Genomic DNA, 22,141 nt, shown 5'->3' with positions numbered 1-22,141 from the left:
TTGAGCCGCCATTTGTTTCTACATCCGACGAGTTGCTCGAAATACGACGACATGACAGCACTGCAAACGAACGCACGGTGGATTTTCTTGTGTGAGAAATCAACACAGTTTTCAAAAAAAGTTGATACAGTTGGAGAAACAAGGAAAAAAGTGATGCTTACCTTTGAAATGAAGATGCAAGTTATAGAAAAATATGAGCTTGGGGTGCGCGTCCCTGAACTGGCTCAACAATACAGCTCCATGGTCCTCTTCCGACCACCGTTCGCCACTATTTATAAGTTAAGGTGACAATTATTATTGTGGTAACATTGCCAAGGAAATCGCCAGCTTCGTCACGTTTTTATCATTTATTTAAGAACTTATCCAACACAAAACGCCCATTGTCTTAAGCAGTTGACCGCTCTCAAGAAAACGAAAGTATTATCTCTACCGCACCGACCTATCTCACTGAGACGTCACCTTCGCGGTGCGTTCAGGGACAGTAAAAAGTGTCCGCCATATTAGAATCCGATTCGTTACATTATTTACATGACTAATTATTAATTATTCTTCTTATTATTATATTATTCTGAATTATTTATTTATAACTTATTTGTTTTTCTATGTTTAATTGCCATTTGTAACAGTGCCAGCAGTATTTATTAAGAATTTAGTGTATGTTTTTAGGCTTTGGAACGAATTAATGGAATTATAATGTATTCCTATGGGAAAATCCTGCTCGACATACGACCATTTCGACTTACAAACAAGGTCCTGGAACGAATTAAATTCGTATGTAGAGGTACCACTGTACATCGAAAATAAAGACATTGATTGACTGAAAATGGTTCTACATGAAATGTCTTGTTTTCTAATGTATATTTATAATTGCTCTTCACCTAAAAAGGTTTTATCCGATTACTCGATGAATCGATAGAATTTTCAGTCGATTACTAAAATATTCGATAGCTGCAGCTCTCATAGTTTGTGTTGTAACAATTTATTTCATTTGAATGGGTGATTTATTAGGATGTACTGTCACTACATTAGTGGTTGAATTGGTCAAAACAAGGAAGTGACACATTAACTCTTAGCCTGCCATTTGACAACGGTAATGTCCAATTCACTTAAACTGGGAGGACCACATGTGGATGCTCATTTTCAGTGGCATTGGTGGCGGTAGACATCCAATCCGTTTTGATGCATTTATTATTTGGCCGAAAATAAACAGGTGCAGTCCACATGAGATCGAGTTGCCATGAATGAGCCCCGCGAATGAATCAGAGTTTGAAATCCCTGCTCTAAACAATCGATTACCGCAGTTAAAAGGTTGAAATTCTCAGAATTTGTACTTACATTTTTTTTTTCTTCCGGCAGGGTTAAAAATGATCATGAAGACACACAAGCGCAAGCTCCAGCCGGATCAGTCTTCAGAGGATTCCCCATGCAGTGGTGCAGTAGCGTGGGAGAAACAACGGCAATTTGTGTTCAGCGTCTCCTTGCGCAAATACCGTCGGGACCAGGAGCTGCCCGAGCCCAGCCTACGGAGGTCAGTCCTTATTAGCAACACGCTACGACAGGTAGAAGCGTGTTTGGCGTCGCCGCCGGAGAACAGCTCGCCGTCTCCTGCCAAGAATCAACGTATGGCAGAAGCCGAGGACTGGACGTCGCTGTCAACAGACCCAGATTTTGGCATCACGCCCGCCGTCTCGTCTATTCTCAGCGGGTTGGACTCTGATGCGTCGCCGCGAGCGGCGCTGCGGTCCCTGGAGAACCTCCAATCCTGCCCGGACACCGGCATGTCGTGGTTGAAGCAGCAGGTCCGAGGCACGCACGGCCAGGACCTGATGGAGTGGGAGGCCGGCGTGGAGGCGGCGCGTTCCAGCTACCTCAAGGACGTCACGGCCGAAGACATGTTCCAGGACATAGACACATCCCAGTTGGAGAGTGACGCGGCCGCCCTCAGCCTACGGGCCGAGGAAATCCCGTATCACGGCGCAAAGGGCCTGCCGTCCTTTTCTTCTTTCAGCTCGCCGACGACGTCCCTCAGGGACGGCTTGGATCTGGAGCACTTGGTGACTATGCTGGTCGAATCCTGACAGGTTTGAACGGGAGATGTTGGAACGTTCTATCCAGATTCTTTGCAAACTAGTAAGACAACGGCATAAAATGCTGAAAGTGCAAGTAAGTTGTATTAGTCCTTTAAATTGTCTTACTAGAAAAGACATTGCTATAAATGCGGAAAACGTGTTTCAACTCATTTGCTGCCGTTGACAGTAATGGACGAACCAGAGTTGCTTTAAAAGTGAGCCGTTTTTACATTAATCACAGTAACTTTGGAATATTACTATTTACAACATTTCTGCTGTTCAGCTTTTTTCCATAAATTGACATTGGCTGCCATTACACGCTAGACGTCCAGGTGACTGTTCGTTCATTCACTCCGCCCAGTCAAAAGATTTGACGGCACTAGACATCCATGGAAATAATCAGACGGAACTGTCGAAACACTAAAATGTTACGTGGAATCTTCCGTGAAGAAAAGTTTTGCCTCGTATTTATCAAAGCAGTTTGTATGAAGATATTTTTGTCTTACTTTTGGTCTGTTTTGTATTCATGAAACTTTTGTTTCCTTGTCGGAGTAAACGCACTTTTTTTTTTTTCTTGGACGTTTTGAAATACGCCTTACTGAGCAAAGTTACATTTCTTCTGACAGTGTTCCAATAAGACTCAAATGTTTTTATTTTGTGCTTGTTTTTTAAAATGGAGGGCACAATGCCAGTGTTGTAACTTCTTCAAAGAGATTTGTAACATTTTTCACTTGTACTAATATTTTTGTTAAATTGTTATGATACAAGTGTTGTCTGGGCTTTTTTTCCCCTCCCCCCTCTCCAACTCAATCCCTTAATTCAACATCTTTATTACTGAACAAGTTATTGTACAGAATCTTGGTTAAAACATAATCAATAAAGTGCATCTCAAGCATTCACATCACATATTTGGCCCTAAACCACTATGAAAAACACATTGACAGCAATAAACTTTCAATCGGTTTTGACAAAATTGCTTGGATGTCTATTTCCGATAACTGCCGGGGATTGATAAACTGTTCGAGGGAGCAGTTAGACGCTATGAAAACATACCCGAAAAACATACTTTGGCATCCTTAGGCTGTGACGCATCCATTTAAAGTTCATCAGAAACCGACTGATGTTTCTTTTCAGTTCTTGGGCTGAAAATTCACGTCACCGGTCACCCACGGAGTTGTACGAAGGGCGCTTTTGTCCGCCGCCGTTCTCCACGATGGGCCGGCGGTCCTCGTTGGGGTCGGACACCTCGCAGCGTGGCAGCTGCAGGTAAGTGGTGAGGCCGTGCAGGTCGGCCATTTTGTGGAAAGCACGCAGAAGCAGGTACATCATCATCAGGCCCAGGAACAGGTACACTGAAAGGCACATAAAACATTCTCAAAAGTGAATTGAATTTCTGAATTAGGGATGTTGCGAAGCTGATTTTTTTTTTTTTTTTTTCCCACTTCCGATTCAATTAAGATATGGGCATTTTTAGCAGCCTTTTTAATTTCAGTCATATTTTAGTCATTTCAAAATGTGTTTTAGTTGATTACTCAAAAATGTATTTGAAAATTAAACAGAAGCACATACCGTATTTTGTAGCATCTACAACGCCAATTTCATAATACTGTACAGGAAAATAGTTCAATTTTTTCAATGAATTATACCCTCCTGGTTTAAGATGGCGCTCGCTATGCAAAATGCAAAAGCTATGCTAATGCTACAAGTTACATTTAATGTGTGATAGCACAGGCGTTTAAAGGCTAAAGCAAGATTGCATATTCTCTCTTGCCAAGGCAAGAAAACAAATCTTACATAAAAAGCATGGCCGGACCCAGATGAGATGGGGACGCGCAGCATGTCAAATGAGTGACACCGCCAAGCTGACGTGCCCCTCTTATAATACATCAAAATGTTTCGTTATCGTTGAAGAAAAAATTGGTATGGGTATCGGCACTGACAAAACATTTCTAGATGAGCAATAATAAGTAATCCCTGCTGGTACCTCCTCAAGAAATGCTCTGTGACAATCATTAGTCGATAGAGAGGTAGTCTCACACAGCAGAAATGCTTGATGGTTGCCCATGTAATAGTTTGATTTACAGCAGCCAAAAAGTGCCATGTTGCTAAAAATGTGAATACTGGATCTGATCTTGTGACCAAATCAGATACTCCATAAATGGCTATATCGGGCTTCACTGCCGATACAAACACTGAGTATCGGATTGGGACATCACTAATCCGAATCCCTTTATAGGGCACTCATTTAACCCCTTCAGGCATAATGGTCATTACAGTGGACAGCTATTCAAAAGTTTGAAACTTAAGACCTTTAACCTTTTACAGGGCAAGTGACCATTTTTGGTCATTAAAATAACTTAATCAGCAGTTACAGTACATGGCGGATAACACAGACAAGACTGAAAAAGCAGTTGTTGCTCTTGCACTCCTTAAAAGAAACTGCTGTATTTTAAGCCATAACAACTGTTGGGTTTGATGGACCAATGTGTCTGTATGCTGCCATAGCAGATTCATGGCGCATTAAGCCACCAAACTTTTTAATTTGCCCTTTTTACCGTGGAAACCCCCGTTTACAGATGTCGCGCAACCACTTTTGTTTCAACCCAGCCATGAAAACAAGGTAAGTAATTATATTATTCAAAATGTCATTTTTTAGCTTAGAATCATTAATTGATGTCTAATCTTTCATTTAAAAAAAAAAAAAGGGGACAAAAAATTATTCACTCGCATATTTTACTTTTAAACAAATTACGTCACAATGAAAAAAATTGGCGTCCGTAAAAAAGTATATAAAGGATATCTACCTCATAACTATCACGAAATTGTATTTTTTTGTTAGTCACATTTTCCCCGATATGTTAGATGATAATCGATCCAAACAAAGAAAAATTGAAAAAAAGCATTTAAAAGTGTATATATATATATGAAAAAAAAAATCTCGACCACTCTCCGATGTCTGCGATTTCTGCATCACGACCCTTGTTATATTACCATATTTAAAAAAAAATTTTTTTTTTAAAATAATGCCCTCCTGTCCAAAATTTTTCTTTCCCCAGAAAATTGAGATTTTAAGCTTTCCAATGATGTATCACACATGCATACTGGACAATTTTGAAATTTGGCCAAATTGGGGGTCTCAGAGCGGAACTTCAAGTCACCTGAGTGTTTTCCGCCATATACTCGTATATTATTATTAGTCATTATTGTATTTAAAAAATATATATGTAGATGAAATCTTCATAATGTTAACAAAAGCTAAATTAATGACATTGAAATTAATAAAAACAAAGGTCAACCGATATATTGGCCGGGCGATATATGGACTTTTTCCCCAAGATCAGCCATTGGCCGATATGATCGTACTTAACTTTATGACTGTCGACTCACTGATATATCGGCTGGCCGATATATGGTTTTCTTTTCAAGATCAGACGATACAAGATCTGTTAACATTGTGAATTTGCACCATCTAGTGGACAGTATTACAAAAGCAAGCAGAAGAAATACAGGGTGCACCAAAGTAAACTTTTCAGCACTCTAAAAAAAAAAAAAAAATAATAAAATAAATAAATAAAATGATGGAAGTATTTATTCACAGTAAATAAAACCCTAAACATGCCATTATAGAAACAATTATGGAATTTTTTTCCCCCCCAAAATTATGTCCTTTAACAGGTGTCCTCATGTACGAATGTGTTCTTGAAATCTGCAGAGGACTACTGTTCAAAGACAGGAATTTTTTAAGTGTGGGCATGAACAAGTGGCAGCACTGCAAGATGGTGCCCTTCAGCAGGTAATCACTGCAATTTTAGTAACCATAGTGAATTCAGGATGAAGTTCACAGTATCCCAGCGGTCAATGAGGACTCAACAGTAGATGATTGCAAGAATGCATTTGTTCAGGAGGACGCCATTTAAATGGGGGGGATGCACACCTACTCCTCCCAGTGCCTCAGCAGAGCTCTAAACATCCTCAAGGATAGCTCACATCCTGGTTTCCAGCTGTTTGAACTGCTCCCCTCTGGGAAACGCTATAGGCGTTTAAAAGCAGGAACAGACTGAGGAACAGTTTCTTTGCTGAAGCCATCTCCACCCTGAACTGCCATATGTAACACCACATCACCCAATGTCCAATATTCATTTACATGCAATATTCACGTGTATTATTAACGTGCAATATTTATATTCAATGCCTCACTGTCAACTGTTGCTACTTCAATTCACACACACACACACACACACTATGTGCAATATTTACGTGCAATATTAACGTGCAATAATCAATGCCTTCAATGTCAACTGCTGCTACTTCACCTCAATTATTTGCACTACCTAAACATGGGACTACCTCATCACATTTTACATTTATTTAGATCTTATACACTTGCAAGACACTTTGAGACTTTTACTTATCCTGCACTGAAGCGGAGATGCTCCACAATTTCATTGTCCAACTGTATAATCACAACAAAGGGCTATTCTATTCCATAATTTCAATTACTATGAATAAAATACGTTTCTTCCATCAGTCTTGATTTTATTGGAATGTGCAAAAGTTCCCGTTTTTTCGGCTCACCCTTTATTTAATTCTATTCAATACATATATATTTCAATTGGCTTTCATTACAAACAATAACTACATCATTTGTCAGCTTCTAAAATTGGCAACTGGCTGATTTTTTTTGAAACTCCCATATCAGTCGACCTTGAAACAGAAATACTTGGGGATGGAACCACAGTGTAAACCATAGTTAATTTGTTTCCCATAGTATTTAATGTGTTGCATGCTATTGGTGGCGACAGATGTCCAATTTATTACAACAGACTATGAATGCTCATATCTCACAGCCATTGATGGCGATAGACGTCCAATCTTTTTGACTGGGAGGTGTGAATGAAAAATGTTCACAGACAAAATTAACATTATTTCGCTCCTCACACTCAAAATGGATTGGATGTCTAGTGACGTCAATCGCAGCCAATGAGTTAGCGTAGACGCAATCCTAGTGACAATTGAAGTGAAATTCATGCCAAAGGTGAAAAAAACAAGGTCTATGATTCCTGCTTTGAAGGCTACATAGTCACATGCACGACAAACTCCACCCACAATTTGGCAGCCACTAAACTCAAGGATTATGACCTGAGAGTGAACGCTGACCAGGGGATTAGTTGCCTTATTTGGGTCCCGTTTAAAGATTTTTAAAGCAACATTTTATTAACGCATTCACTGCCATTGATAGCAATCAACGTCAAATCCATATGAATGCATTTCAGTGGCAGTGACAAGAATAGGCCAATCAATCAGTCCATTCTGATTTTTGTGCCTCTTTTTAGAAAATATTGTATTTTTTTTCTAAAGAAAAAAAAACACTTTAAAAATCTCGCAAAAGAATATTTTCCATTTAAAAATAATCTTTTTTTTTGGGGGGGGGGGGGGTAATATTAAACAACAAAAAAAGTAAGTACTCTATATATTTTTTTCCTAGAAAATATTTCGATTATAAAAAAAGGGGGGGGGTTGTAAAATTTTTCTTTAATTTTACTTTGAAAAAAAGGGTAAACTGTAAATAGTCTGATTTTTTTTTTTTTTTTTTTTTAAAAAGGCGCAAAATTCAAATTTCCATTTGTTTTTAATTAGAAATACAAACAAACAAACAAAAAGAATAGTTTTTCAGGGCTCCAGGCTAATATTTTTTAGTAGGAACACAGTGGCCCCTAACTTAATATTTTAGGGACACATCCAGAAGATTCAGATGTGCACACTGTAAATGGACATGCAACGTTTCACTGTTTAACCAATAAATACTTTTATAAAACTAAATACTTATGAGTCAATATTTTATTCTCTATCAGTTTTGACATCAACCAGTAGACTGCTTAGAAATTAGGTTGGCTACATGGACATGGAAACGGAGTGTCCCATTCATGACAAATGAACATATATATGGCGGAAAACACAGACAAGACTGAAAAAGCAGTTTCTGCTCTAGCACTCTTTAAAAGAAACTGCAGTATTTTAAGCCAAAACAACTGTTGTGTTTGATAGAATAATATGTCTATATGCTGCCATAGCAGATTTGTGGCGCATTAAGCCCCCAAACTATTTTTAATTTGTCCGTTTTACCCTGAAAACCCAACCCAGCCATAAAACAAAGGTAATAAATTATATTATTTCAAAATGTGTCGTTTTTAGCTTAGAACAGGGGTGCACATAAGTGGTCCGCATGCGCGCATGCGTACTGGACGTAGACAAACGCGCTGGCCCTCAACGGCTTCCTTACGCTTTTGCGTACCGATGGCTGACCACTGTGTGGCAGACACGAGAAAATCACTTCACAAAATGTCAAAGAGGCAGGCCCCACTGAGTAATTATTTCCGTGTTCCCCCACCCCCGTCAAAAGACAGACAGACGACAGAGACGTCACCGAAGCTACCGGAAAAAAGGACTTTTGCTGAAAAGTGGCTGCAGGAGGTACACGGCTAGAAGCAAATGATGCTCGCACGGAAATGTAGTGCAACATTTGCCGTGAGAATCCCAATGTCGTTAATAAGAGCAGCGCATTTTTAGCCTGGTACACCAGACTCACCGCTGTTCCAGCTATTGAGTCTGGCCACCATTCAAGCGGATACAATTTCCAAGGCGGAGCAAGCCACAGCAAACAGACAGCGGAGTGGACCAATCAGCAACGGGCAGTGCAGACTCCCCGTTAGTAAAGCGACGAGAGCAGGACGAGGGACTTGCGCGCGGAAGTAAACGTACGAGGAGAGCGGAGTTTATTCAACATGGCTAGCGCGGGACAGACTGTTGTCAATGACTTGTGTCGATGTGTTTTTGGTAATTTAAAACTGATTTTACCGTGGATTGGAACATATTCTCGGCTCTCCTGTTCAGCTTTGTTGTGGAGACGACTTCCGACGCGCAAGACTGACGTTGCTCGTTAAGAGCACGTCACGCAAATAAACGAATCTGATTTGTCGACTGATTTTGTACCTGCTCGAAAAGGCTGTTAATGGGATGGTTCCCAGACTATTTCTCTCAGTGTTTGAAAAATACAGGGAGAAAAGTCTGGCAGAGCCAGGCAAGCGCATTTTATGTCGGGTCAAAGAATTTTAGCCATCCAAACTTTGAAAAGCACGAAAAAAACAGCATGGTGCAATTAAGCAAACTATCGATGTCAAACAGGACCCCACTCGCCCTATGGACAAGTGGCGAAAAAAAGTTATTGAAGAACAGCGCCATGCACTGACAAACGTGTTTTTGCTCGCATTTCACAAAGCTAAACATGCACGTTCATTGAGCTCTTATTAGGAGGACATCCCACTTTTACAAAGGCTTGGAGTTAATGTGGGAGCCGCATATGAATGCCCTTTATTTTAAATTAGTGCTTTTATGTTTATTTCTTTACATTTCACTTCAAAGTAATGGCAATTTTTTTGTGCCAGTTGATGTTAATCGTTTATATAATTAATTAAAGGTAATTGGCTCTAAGTAAAGCTTGTCATAATTTTATCGCATCAGGCGGGTCGGCTCTCAAGCTCAATGAGGACCAAGTCACATCTCCAGGTCCTCCTCTGAGAACCTGGGCAAAAAAAAAATGTGCAGCCCTGGCTTAGAATCATTAATTGATGTCTCATATTTCGTTTCAAAAAAAGACTTAAAATTATTCACTCGCATATTTTAAACTTTTAAACAAATTATGTCATAATGAAAAAATATGGCGTCTGTAAAAAAAAGTCACCGATGTCTACCTCATAACTATCGCTGAATTGTATTTTTTTTTGTTACTGTCGCATTTTCTCCGATATGTTAAATTAAATAATCGATCCAAACAAAGAAAAATTACATTAAAAAAAAATAAAAAAATTTAAAGGGTAAATATATGAAAAAGAAAATCTCTACCGCTCCTTGATGTCTGCGATTTCTGTAATTCTCTCTCGCGTGCGCTCACCTCCAGATAGGGGTTTGCTGTTAAAAAAAAAAAAAAAAAAATTAATTTTATTTTAAAAAATATTTTACTTTGTTTTATGGCTGGGTTGAAACTGGGTTGCGCTACATCTGTAAACGGGGGTTTCCAGGGTAAAACGGACAAATAGAAAATAATTCGGGGGCTTACTGCGCCATGAATCTGCTATGGCAGCATATTGACATATTGCTCTATCAAACAACAGTTGTTTTGGCTTAAAATACAGCATCTACTTTAAAGAGGGGTGCAAGAGCAGAAACTGCTTTTTCAGTCTTGTGTTTTCCGCCATATAAATATATATATAAGTGTTGCACAGATACCATTTTTTGGCCCTGATACCTGGATGTGCAGTATCGGCCGATACAGATACCATACCGATACCACTCCGTCTAGTATATAATTTTTTTTTTTTTCATTTTTGGATGTGAAATCATTGCTATCGTGGCTTTGTCAGGCTGCTGCTTACCTTTGTGAAACAGGAAAAAGACTAATACAAAGTGAATCCAGTAGATCTTTTTATTGCATATCTGGTATGGGTAACAATAGTTGAATAAACCCTTGGCTCTCAAAGGCCAAAATAGTGCTAAATTCGTAAAATTAAAACATGTATAACACTAGCCCAACAGTAAGTAAAAATGCATTCATAATAATAAACTCTGGATGAACTGAAAAAAATTTAAACCTCTCAAAGGCCAAACAGTGCAACTTTCATGAAAGTAATAATAATAATAATTGACCAAAGCATCCCGTCTCCCAATTAGCCTCCCTCTTTGTGCAAAAGCCGCAACATAACTCCATCTATAGCAACACATAATTGCAAAACGCACGCACACACAGCTTAGCCACTTATGGTAAATGGAGAGTACTTTTACTTATGTAGCGCATCTATCTACATTGTTACAATGCTCAAAGCGCTTTACATTAGCACAGATTCACCCTTTGTAAATAACCGAAGCCTAATTTTTCTGTTTACCGGATGACTTTTATTTTGCAATTCGCCATTACTTTCGGTTACGCTTTTACTTTGGTGTATTTCCTGTTTCAAGTGTTTTGCAATGTTTGTAGCTTGATGGGCGGCCGGAGTGACGGCGAATGTTGATCTCGTGTAGCCGACCCTCGGGAAGAGGCAAAGCTCTTACGGTGATTCTAGAGATCCTTTTATTTTCTAAGGTGATTGGTTTAATTTTATTATGGTTCAAAGAAACGTTTTGCAAGGTTTGATAATAAAAGACACCAAATCATCAGTCAAGTTTCACCCTTATTCTGAGCTGGTCCGCTACAGTTAGCTTACTTCTATAGCACTTTTGAAACAGGTCTCAAATTACTGCGGCGTTTGTTTCAGTAAAAGACAAGAAAAGTAAAGTACCTTTGACTTCGGGATGCTCCAGTTGAGCAGCTTGGCCAGTCTTTGTAATCCCTTGCAAAGAATGCAAAGTAATCACATTTGATCACCCAACACAGAGTGGAGTAAAGAGGAAAAAGGCTGTGCTCAGTGTTACCGGACCGGGAAATGGGATCGGCGCCCTCTTTGTTGGTACGCGCCGATACCGATACCACCATTTCGGGCCGGATCAGCCCCCCCCTGCCGATACTGGTATCGGAATCGGTGCATCTTATATATATATGAAAAGTTTCAAAAAAGCAGAATCTAAAGATAGTCATGGGTTAAAGTAAGGGGTGAGGAACCTTTATGACGAGAGATCCAAAACACCCAACATATTTTAAAACAAAGACCACGGGGCTGGGTCAAGTGACCCAACACCCAGAATAAAATATAAAATACCTGTGCCTGTCAGTGTTGTTTTCGTCAACGATGATGATAGCGAAAATATTTCGTCAACGAACAATTTTTTCATGACGACGACTACGTTACGATGCGGAGCTATAAACATGTCTTGGGAGACCAACACATAACGAGATGGATGCCAGTTGTCGTCTGACGGGACGAGAACAAGATGAAAATGCGCCGTAAGTTCACAATGTGTGATATTATTTTTTATCATTTGTGTAGTAAGTTAGCACACATCTTAGCCATCTTTGGTCATGTCAGGAATGTGTCGTGCTGCGCCTCCCCCCCGAGCCACACACAGGCTTAAAGTGCGTACGACGGGAGAAAAAAAAAAAAAAGGCTTAGATAGCATTATTATGTGAATTACAATCATATTATGAGACGATGTGACTATATATAACAATTTAGCAAATAGCATTATTATGTGAATTAGAATCATATTATGAGACGATTCGACTATATACAACAATTTAGCAAAGCGCAGATGATGAGAAATTAGTCTTTTAATCTGCCGGTTAGCCAAAACTTAAAGGAAAAAGGTTTTGGTAGATTATTTTTTTGGGGGGTAAAAAATAAATAAAACATATTGAAACTGTAGCGTATTTAACTTTGGGCATTAAGTATATAGGTTGAATTTTTTTTTTTTTTTTTTTTTTAATAACATGGTCACCACCTGACCCCTTGCTTGCTACCGGGTCACGCTGAATAAGGCGCCATTGGAACTGTTGACAGAGGAGGCGTTAACATGGCGCAAAATTGATTTTTTTCTTTACAAAACAGCAAATTTTCTATAATTCAATTCAACATCGAAAATGAAGATGATTATGAGGATAGTTCTATAATGGTGCCCAGTGAGGAAAAGGTAGCTGCGAATTTAGACCCGGGAGATGATTCTGGGGAATCACTAGCCAAAGCGGGAGATATTCCTGCATATCCATCAAGCCATCCCAGATAAAATGGACCTTAAGGCAGTGATGAAGTTCATTGACAACACAACAGAAAGGAAATCTATCTTTGGTGACAAGACATGCTTGTATTGTAGCCTTATTTTTGTTGCTGTTGAGCTGCCGCCATTATTGGATAAAACCTTGAAGTTGTTACATTTGTCATTATTAAAGCATCCAGTGGGGCACCACAATACAGTTAGCTATAATATGTGAAGTCCGGGACCGCATATACCGGATGTATTTTCCAAACCGCAGACATGTTGGCGCCATAGGCGGAGTTTGACTTTTGGGCCAGAAGGGCACAACATGTCGATGACCCCAAAACGGGGCAATCAACGTCAGCAATAAAATTAACTTACAAGAATATTTATAATAATAAGTTGAAAATGAGCATTTTTTTGTTTTCCATCATTCTTGAGGGTAATTTTAAATCAGGCTGCTTAGGACAGCTACACTCGCCAAGATCGTCATCCACTGAATATGGTACGCCTGCTGGTGTCGTGCCAATGTAGTTACCCCAGTCAAAAAATGTATCCCCTGGGCGGAGCCATATGGAGGTTGATTTGTGTCTTCTTTATTCGATCAAAAAAATTGTTTGAATGCAAAAATAAATTTGAAACTCAAAAAAATGCTTTTGAAAGCTATTTTTCCTTCAATTTTTGTTTGATTGCAGTCTGTTTTTTTAATGAAGCAACTTTTTTTGATTGAAGTAATGTTTTTTTTGTATTTGGGCCACATTTTGGCTAGGATATTCGTGTCTTTATTATTCAATAAAAAAATAAGTTGCTTCAAACAAAAAAAATCACTTCAATCAAAATAAGAAAAAATTAAATCAGAAAAAAAAGCTTTTGAATGCGAAAAAAATATTTGAGACTCAAAATTTGCATTTGAACAGTAATTTTTTTATTTAAAAAGTTTGATTTTAGCGATCCTTTTTGTGTTTGGGCCATATTATGGGTAGGACATTTGTGTCTAAATCATTCAATCCCCCAAAAATTTGCTTTAATCAAAAAAAATCTTTTCAAACAAAGAAAAAAATCATTAGAAAAATAAAATTGCCCTCTCCTAAATTTTTTGTTGTTGTAAATATGCAAACCAAATGACCATCTAAGGTGCTAGTCACATGATCTGCTTGAAAAATAATTTTGACCCATTATAAACATTTTTTGTTCATTTCATCCATTTTTGTTGTTTGCTTTAATGCTTTACAACCATTATATATACTGTATATAGGAAAGTCAATTACACGCAATGACACTTTTTGGCAACCAGGGGACCCCCCCCCCAAACTCTGCTTATGGTTGGCGCTCTACAAATTCCAAACCACGGATAAGTGGTGTGAGCGAGATAGCTTCAGCCAGCATGTTGCTTCCCGCCGTGTTTTGTTGACGTCATCACATAAGGCCTAAGGTTCTTGACACTATTCAGTGGTAAACTTTCGGTCTTTAAAAACGATGATGCATTTTTAGCTATTTATTATCAGACAACTCTAGTCCAATCCATTTGAAGTGGGAAGGTGGCAGAAACCCTCCCACTTAAAATGTATGTGACGTCTCAGTGGCAGCCAGGGTCAAGTTCTTTGCGCCCTCAAACTTGAAGAGATGTTTCTCTTTGTTCAGCTGACTCGATTGGTCGCGGCGAGTCACAATGGCGACTGACTTCTTACTTTTGAGACAAAAAGGCCATTCAGCTGGCTTTCTGATTGGATTACTGTAGACGGATGCGGAGAGGCAAACAGCTACCGTTACAGTTCTGAAGAACAGCGTGAACGGAACAGTCCCTGCCAAGCCAAGCACGTGGGGAGGCCGTGCCGCTTCTTGTTTGGACAGACGTCAGAAGACATGGGTCACGGAAAGAAAATTAGCCCGATAAAAATATAAAAAAGGAGCCACGTGTGACCACAAAGGTCCTAAATTCCACGCCCTGGCGACCTCATAAAACACTAAGATGAGAAAAATGAGTGACAGTAAGCATTTGGTGGCCGAGTGAGATGCCGGCCTCCAAACCGACAATTCTAGGAAATGCTCACAGAGAATGTGACCGGACTGCTTTGTTAGTAGTTTCTCACCCAGACAAACCTTGCTAGAGAAGATGCCACAAACGATTTTGATAGTCGACTAATCACCGTTTATTCTTACGAGTCGATTTATCGGTTCTTATAAAAATCAAGTGTTATTTATTGCTATAATGTTCAATGCCTTACATTTTCGCTGTAAATGTGCATTCGAAACAAAAACTCTTGTGTTGAGAAATGCTGGACTATGAATGTCATGTTAGTTGTAGCTTTATGCTTTAAGTTCTGTCAAGCTTTCCGATGCCCCGTTGCCTAATTGATTTATTTGGTGGTTTCGCCATTGCCAACTTTAATAAAAGTTTACGGAAGCCGATGATCAAGTCTCAACAAGTTTCAGACGTCCAAAATGGTGAAGCGATGAGTCTATGGTAGGGCTGCAACTCACAATTGTTTTTATAATCGATTAATCGGCCGATAATTTAAACGATTAATTGGCCAAATGTCACTTTTTTTCAATTACCTTCACAATTTAACTAGGGATGTTGTAAGTAAAAATGAAGACAAAATGGTTGACTATTTCCTTCAAAAATATTACAGCTTCCTGACTTAACTGTCATGTACAAATGTACTGTTTTAAATACACAAAACTTGTTAAATTTTTTAAATCAAGGTTCTGAGTATATATACATAATACATGAAAAAAAATTCTCAGAACACAAATCAGACTAAAGTCCTGTTCATTCATTCATTCAAAAAAAAAAAAACAAAAAAAAAAAGTGCTGCTGATTGACATTTTTTTGTTTTGTGGGCTAAATGTTGATATAAATTGTGTCACTGCCTCATTTATTTAAACAAACTAAACAACAAAATCGAATAAGAAGGCAGACTGTGAATGAATCGCTTTTCTTTTTCAAAGTTATTCATAAATACAATCCAATTTCAAAGCACACTCTCTCGTATGACCATTTAGTTTGAATGGGAGTTTTGTGTTGAAAGAATCTAAAAGCTGTTATTTGAATGGGTTTATGTTTGTGGTTTCTTTATAAAAAAAAAAAGAAAGAAAGAAAACTTTACGATCTAACATTAACTCAGGTGCTAAAATGCTTCTCCAAAACACAATACAAACAGACACTTAAGACGCTGATTAGCATGATCGCTAACTAGCTTAGCGCTCCGTCCTAAGTAGTAACATCTCATCAACAAAGAATACACACAATACAATTGGCTTCATTTACTCACCTCTGACGGAAGCACACTGGACCTAACAACACATACAACTCAAGGCAGATTAATCTAACTCTCGATATTCAATATTGATTCAGCAACTCAACCTGCGGTGTAGCAGTGAACTCTCTCTTGCTCTAATTACAGGCACGCCCGCAGCCTAACAGACACGGACCCAAACGGGACTGCACTTAGCTGCCAGCAATTATCGATTATCAAATTAGTTAGCAACTCATTTATTAATCTAATTAATTGATTAGTTAAAGCCTTCGTGTATGGAATATTTCAATCCGACACAAGGCACTCACGAATATGAGTATAAATAGGGTTCTTGTCCTTACTAAAGCCGAAAAAACAACTGGAGTCCAATGGATTAAGAAGTCGGGACTTACGGCATCACTCCCAGCTAAATGTCTTCAAAAGTAACAAGGATACCGACGTGTTTTCTTCAGGTAAAATCAGCTAAATTCAGAGGCTAACTAGCGAGCGGTCTTGCCAAAATGCTTTAGTCGAGGTAAGAACATTCATAAAATTGGATTTCACAGTTCTAGTTACTGTTATCGAATATTATATCTTACAAGGATGTCATCGCTATAACGTTTTATTATTATTATTTTTTTTAATGAACATAACACCCTAATAAGCGCCCTGAACTTGTTTTTTCCCCCATGTAACATTCTGTGAAAAAAATGTTTCCTCTTCCTTAGAAATGTATTGGATTTAAAACAAAAAAAAATATTAACATAATTTTATAAAATAGGTGAATATAAAAGAAAAATTAAATAAATACTTCACTTTTGGAGTAAAGTTTTCAAATGAATGTTTACCAATTTTTTTCCCCTTTAAAGTGTTTTCTAAAAATATATTAAAATATTCAGTTTCTTTTTTTTATTACAAAAATAATTTTTTAAATAAAAATGAAAACAAAATTGAACATTGTTTTTGTTTAAACAAAAAGGATATTTAGTTTTCCCTATATTGTTGAAAATATTTAAAATACAATAAAATTACAGTAATAGTAAAATTATGAAAACTTTCTCATTACAACTATTAAAAGTGTTTTATTTAAAATATTTTTTTTAATTACAAACAATAAAAATCTAAAAAATTAAAACTACAGTTAAGAGGGTAAAAAAAAAAAAAAAAAAGAGGATTCTTTCTCTTGTTGACAAAGTCTCTAAACAACCAGCTATCAAAATAGTTGATTCATTTGACAACAAATTGATAGATCATGGTAAACCTAGCTGCTACTTCAATTGAGAGCAACAAATAGTGGCCGAACAGTGGTCGTAAAAGTCTACTCACCCATAACGGCGACCTGGTAGACCTGCTTGAACTCCTGCTGAGGCCTAGCGGCGGGCACCAAGTCCCCGAGTCCAATGGTGCACAGGGAGATAAAACAGAAGTAGAACCCATCCAGGAAGGACCAGCCGTCCTCTACGATGCTGAAGACGGCCGCCGGCGCTGCAAACAGACACAGCAGCACCAGCGCCAGCAGTGACAAGAAGTGCACGCCGGCTGCCGGGCGGGCTTCCAGGCCGCAGCGCTGGAGTTGGCCCAAAGGCGCCGCCACCAGAGGATACATAAGCCTCTGCACGCACGCAGTCAGGACCAGCATGGTGAAAGGAACGCCCAGCAAAGCGTACACGATGGAGAAGATCTTGCCCGCCGTCGAAAGCGGCGTTGTGTGACCGTAACCTAAACCGTACAGAAAATATTTACATTACCAAAAAGTACTGAAGTATCGATACTCAGTTTTTTTTGCGCTATCACAGATCACCAGAAATAAGGTATGGTGTAAATTTAATTTTGCATTACTCTTTATAGTATATTTTTGCATTTTTCTTAACTCATTGGCAACCATTGATTGTGCTAGACGTCGAATTCATTTTGAAAGGGAGGAGCAAAAGGATTTGGACGTATAGCATAATCAATGGCACTGAAAGATGAGCATTCACAGCCATTCCTATCAGTTTAAATGAATTGGTTGTCTACCGTGTAACATCAGTGGAAAATTTTTAGGCTAGCGTGGCTAAAAAGCACAAGGTCAGAATAGGTCAGAAAGCACACTACCTTCCTGGAGGAGCTTCTGCTGCCTAGGTACACATTTTCTGGTGTAAATTGTTTGTCTATGCAAGATTTTGCATTAAAGTAGCTCATTGTTCCAGGTATCTGTAAACCTTTAAAGAGCTAGCGGCTATTTTTGGTAATTAAAAAAAAAAAAAAAAAAAAACATAACCCCATAAATACTTGGCATCCACATGATACAATTATTAGAGGTGGGAATCTTTGGGCACCTAACGATTATTGATGTACCCCCACCCCCGTGCCCCGCTTTTCATGTTTTGTACACGAGTTCCAAAATTGTTCAAAAATCCTCTCAGGCTAAGCCAAACTAATATTTCATTATCAAGTTAACAGTTAAAAACATTAAATAAAACACTCAAGTCACCATCCTGTATCAGCAGCTTTAAATGGTAAATGGTGTTATACTTGTATAGCGCTTTTCTACCCCTCAAGGTACTCAAAGCGCTTTACACTACATTGCCATCTACCTACTGGTGACACAGCACCAGGAGCAATGCGGGGTTCAGTATCTTGCAACCACATTCAATTTAATTTAATGTTGTGAATCATCCGTTAAAGTTTTTAAAATTTCTCCCGTTATTCCATAATTTTCCTTTTGTCTACTTTAGACATTTGATTAGCAGATGACTAGACACAGCCCTACCCTGACGCACACTGACACAACCCCGACAGAAATACATATCAACATGCTGCCTCCTCCTCCTTCAAAAAAAAAAAGGGGATATTAGACATTTTGTTCGGCCAGCAGCAGCAGCAGCCACTGTAATTAATGTAAAAAGACGTCAATGTTGTGGAGGCGGGGAACACGCCACTAATTTTGCAACTGAAATTTCAACCTGCATCAGTTAGCATATCATTAAACTGTGTGAACTTGCAAACCTGCAAAACCCGAGCTGCTTAGAGAGGTGTCCTGTCTGTGTTTTCTATTGTTAATGTTAATTAAACTGAGAAATGTAGTGAACTCTGCTGGAAACTAGATAACCAGCTAAACGTGAGCAAGAAGCTGCGAAGAGATTCCCAGGAAAGTGTTGACAGTTAAAATAAAAAAAATAAAAAATAAAAAAAAAACACGCTGCTGCTTTTCTTCTTGTAAACGGCCTGGTTTAGAAGAATGCCACAGCGTATTGTGACTTTATACTTTTGAAACCTATTTGTGCATTTATTCAATAATTAACACGTATTTATTTTCATCATTTAAAAATAATTTTATTTGCAGCCTATGCAGACTTTTCAGACAATCATACAATAATCATAATTGAGGTAGAAAGTTTAATTAATCCCGATTTAGATTTTTTTTCCATAATTGCTCAGCTTACTTAAACATACAGTGATCCCTCATTTTTCGCAGTTAATTGGGACCAGAACCCGCCGTGATAAGTGAAAAACCGCGAAATGCCCCCCCCAAAAAACACAATTTTGTGTGTGTGTTCAAAGTATTTATTCAGATTTATCATTGGAAAGAGATACATATAAGACATTTTTTCTTCACTTTTTTTCACCCTAAAGTATAATAAAAAAAACTTTCATGTGTGTATACACACACACACACACACACACACACACACACACACACACACACACACACACACACACACATATATATTTATTAATAAATTGTTTTTAAGCACTTCAAATGTAATAATTATGATTTTAAACATTTTAAACATGTTACTGTGCCACTGAATTATCCTTAAGAAAACCGTAGACCCCCCCCCACCCATTTTAAAAAAGTTGAAAAATGCTTGTCTTTATTAAATGCTTCATTGAGTGAGTCCACTCAAATCAGCACAAGCTGCTCACTTACACACAAAGAGTTGCCACAGCAATCGTTTAACAAGTTAAACGATGTTGACTCGTGCAGCGCTTTAAAGTCTCTGCTTACCAGTGTTTTTGGCAAGATCAAACCTTACCTGTCAGTCAATCATCGCCATCTTTTATAAGCAACTCCAGTGCACTGCCTGACCAACAACGAGCAGGGACAGGGAGAGAAGGAGAATGAAACTACGGGATCTGCTTGGGACAGCTCATCTGTATTCATTTACTCATTTTTTTGATTGGGGAAAAAAAATCCGCGATGGATTGAGGCCGTGAAGTTTGACGTGCGAAGTAACGAGGGCTCACTGCCCACTCTTGTGGTGACGGACAATGTAAGCTAACATATAGTTTAGGGCTGCAGCTATCGATTATTTTAGTAGTCGATTAATCGATGAACCATTAGTTCGAATAATCGAGTAATCGGATAAGTAACATGAAAAATTAAATTACCAGAGCTGAGCCTCAAACGGTATTTAAAAAAAAAAAAAAAATTGGGATCTATGTGCAACAAAAGAACAATTGGCTAACTTACATATCAAAAGTCCGCTAGTTTAAATGCTATAAAATGCTAACTTTTTTTTTTTTACAATGCTCTTAACAAATGGTTCAGACTCATATTCCACAAAAATAGGTTAAAAATACCTATAAACTAAATAACGAATGCATTAAAAAAAAAAAAAAAACATTAGCTCAAACAAAAACGTAGCTTAAGTTGGTCTTAACAGGGAGCAGCTAAATTCAGCTATGTGAAATGAGGCAGACTAGAAGGCAGTGTATCCACCCAAATCAATAAAACTAAATGCAAACACTTTCAAAATAAACCATTAAAACACCACTTAAATTAAACAAATACTCGAAGCAGCAAAATTTAATTTGAATCTTTTTTTTCTAATCGAATACTCAAGTTAATTGATTAATCGTTGCAGCACTAATATAGTTCCATCACGTACAGTATAGGTTAAGCAGTATCCCAAAGCGAGTGAAGGGGCCCCTTCAGAGAACTCACACACACAAGGCTTTCACTGGAACTGTCATACTTGTCGCTGTGACAGTGCAGTAAAGCTGAGTGTGCTAAATCTGTTGGCCCTCTGGGGGCCCCTGCTGGCTGGGGTCCCTAAGCAATTGCCTGGTTTGCCTAATGGGACACGACGCCTCTGCCCATCACCCAAAAACGCAACCACTGTAAATTAACTTTATCTGAAGCAAGGGGGACTTCCCCGTTTTGAAAAATGACTTTCGCCCATGTATATATCAATTTTAATTTTTTTCATTTTTACGGCGGAAACACACCAGCATATTCGTGAGAAATATAGCCATGACCCTGTTCACCCAATCCGTTTGGTCTTATTAGTGTCCAGTCCCCGGCAAAAACTATACATGCATGTATAGTGTTGTTGAGTCCAAACCTAAGCCCTTGATTAAAACCATCTGGTGGTGCGTCCGGTGACAGTCTGAAGTCAACGATTCCAAATATTCACAAATGTCAAGTTCAAGTTCTCAAGTAATCCACAGAAGTAAACACAAGCAAAATTAGCATTCTAATTAACCTTTCACAGGCGTAATGAGCCTGAACGTCTCATTAGTTTTGGCGGTAAAGTGTTACCCAAACCATTTTCTTTGGGGTTTTCGTCTCTTTAGTTTCGGACCAAAAACGTCCACGTGGCAAAAATGAGTTTTCTCTGGGTAATTTCATTATGAAGTCTTTGAGAAAATGTCGAGATGTTGGAGCAGAATAACCCCAAAGTAAGTTTGTTTGCCTCACTCACCCACAGTGGTGACAAGCGTGTTGGCGAAGAACATGGCCGAGGTCAAGTCCCAGTTGGACGGGTCGCTGGAGGCGTTCCCGGATGCCGCCACGCCGTACCTGTTGGCGGCCAGCACCTGGCTCACGAAGTGGTCCAAGGAGGCAGCGGTCACGCAACTCTGGTTGAGGAAACGCCGCTTCAGAGCGTCCACCTCCCGGCGGAGCTGCTCTTCGACGGGCCGCTCCAGGCTAGAGAAGACCAGGCCGCCGAAGAGTAGGTAGATGACGTAAAAGAGGACGAAGCCGCTGAGGAGTAGCCACGACCTCCCTAGGGGATGCATGACTGGTATACAGCCGAACCGGGCCGGAGACGCTCCACTATCCTCGATAGAGCTTTGAGGGGGCCGGGCCCGGCCCGCGACGCCCCCCCTTCCGCTCTTCCCTCCCACGCGCTGGGAGAAGGGAGGAGTTCGTCCCGGAGGTCCCAT

At 39.0% G+C, this 22,141-nt stretch overlaps 2 protein-coding genes across 3 annotated transcripts in view; one reads left to right on the top strand and one right to left on the bottom strand.

Moving 5' to 3' along the window:
* LOC130911251 (SERTA domain-containing protein 2-like) overlaps positions 1-7,360 on the top strand; it is an 18,448-nt gene extending 11,088 nt beyond the window's left edge. Inside the window, exon 2 of one of the 2 annotated variants that reach the window (XM_057829098.1) lies at positions 1,357-7,360. In XM_057829098.1, the coding sequence (XP_057685081.1) occupies positions 1,365-2,078 (714 nt within the window). In that variant the 5' untranslated portion in view covers positions 1,357-1,364 and the 3' untranslated portion in view covers positions 2,079-7,360. The remainder of the gene's footprint in view (positions 1-1,356) is intronic. The other variant, XM_057829097.1, reaches the window with a different exon arrangement.
* LOC130911271 (potassium channel subfamily K member 6-like) lies at positions 2,493-22,141 on the bottom strand. Its single transcript, XM_057829117.1, has 3 exons — positions 21,676-22,141; positions 17,312-17,704; positions 2,493-3,421 (listed from the first exon to the last, which is right to left on the bottom strand). The coding sequence occupies exons 1-3, from the start codon at positions 22,139-22,141 to the stop codon at positions 3,225-3,227; spliced, it is 1,056 nt and encodes a 351-aa protein (XP_057685100.1). The 3' UTR covers positions 2,493-3,224.

Source organism: Corythoichthys intestinalis, unplaced genomic scaffold (assembly GCF_030265065.1).
Source record: "Corythoichthys intestinalis isolate RoL2023-P3 unplaced genomic scaffold, ASM3026506v1 HiC_scaffold_23, whole genome shotgun sequence".
Classification (NCBI taxonomy): Eukaryota; Metazoa; Chordata; class Actinopteri; order Syngnathiformes; family Syngnathidae; genus Corythoichthys; species Corythoichthys intestinalis.
The sequence above is the reverse complement of the archived record's forward strand: the minus strand, read 5'-3'. Positions and strand labels throughout refer to the sequence as shown.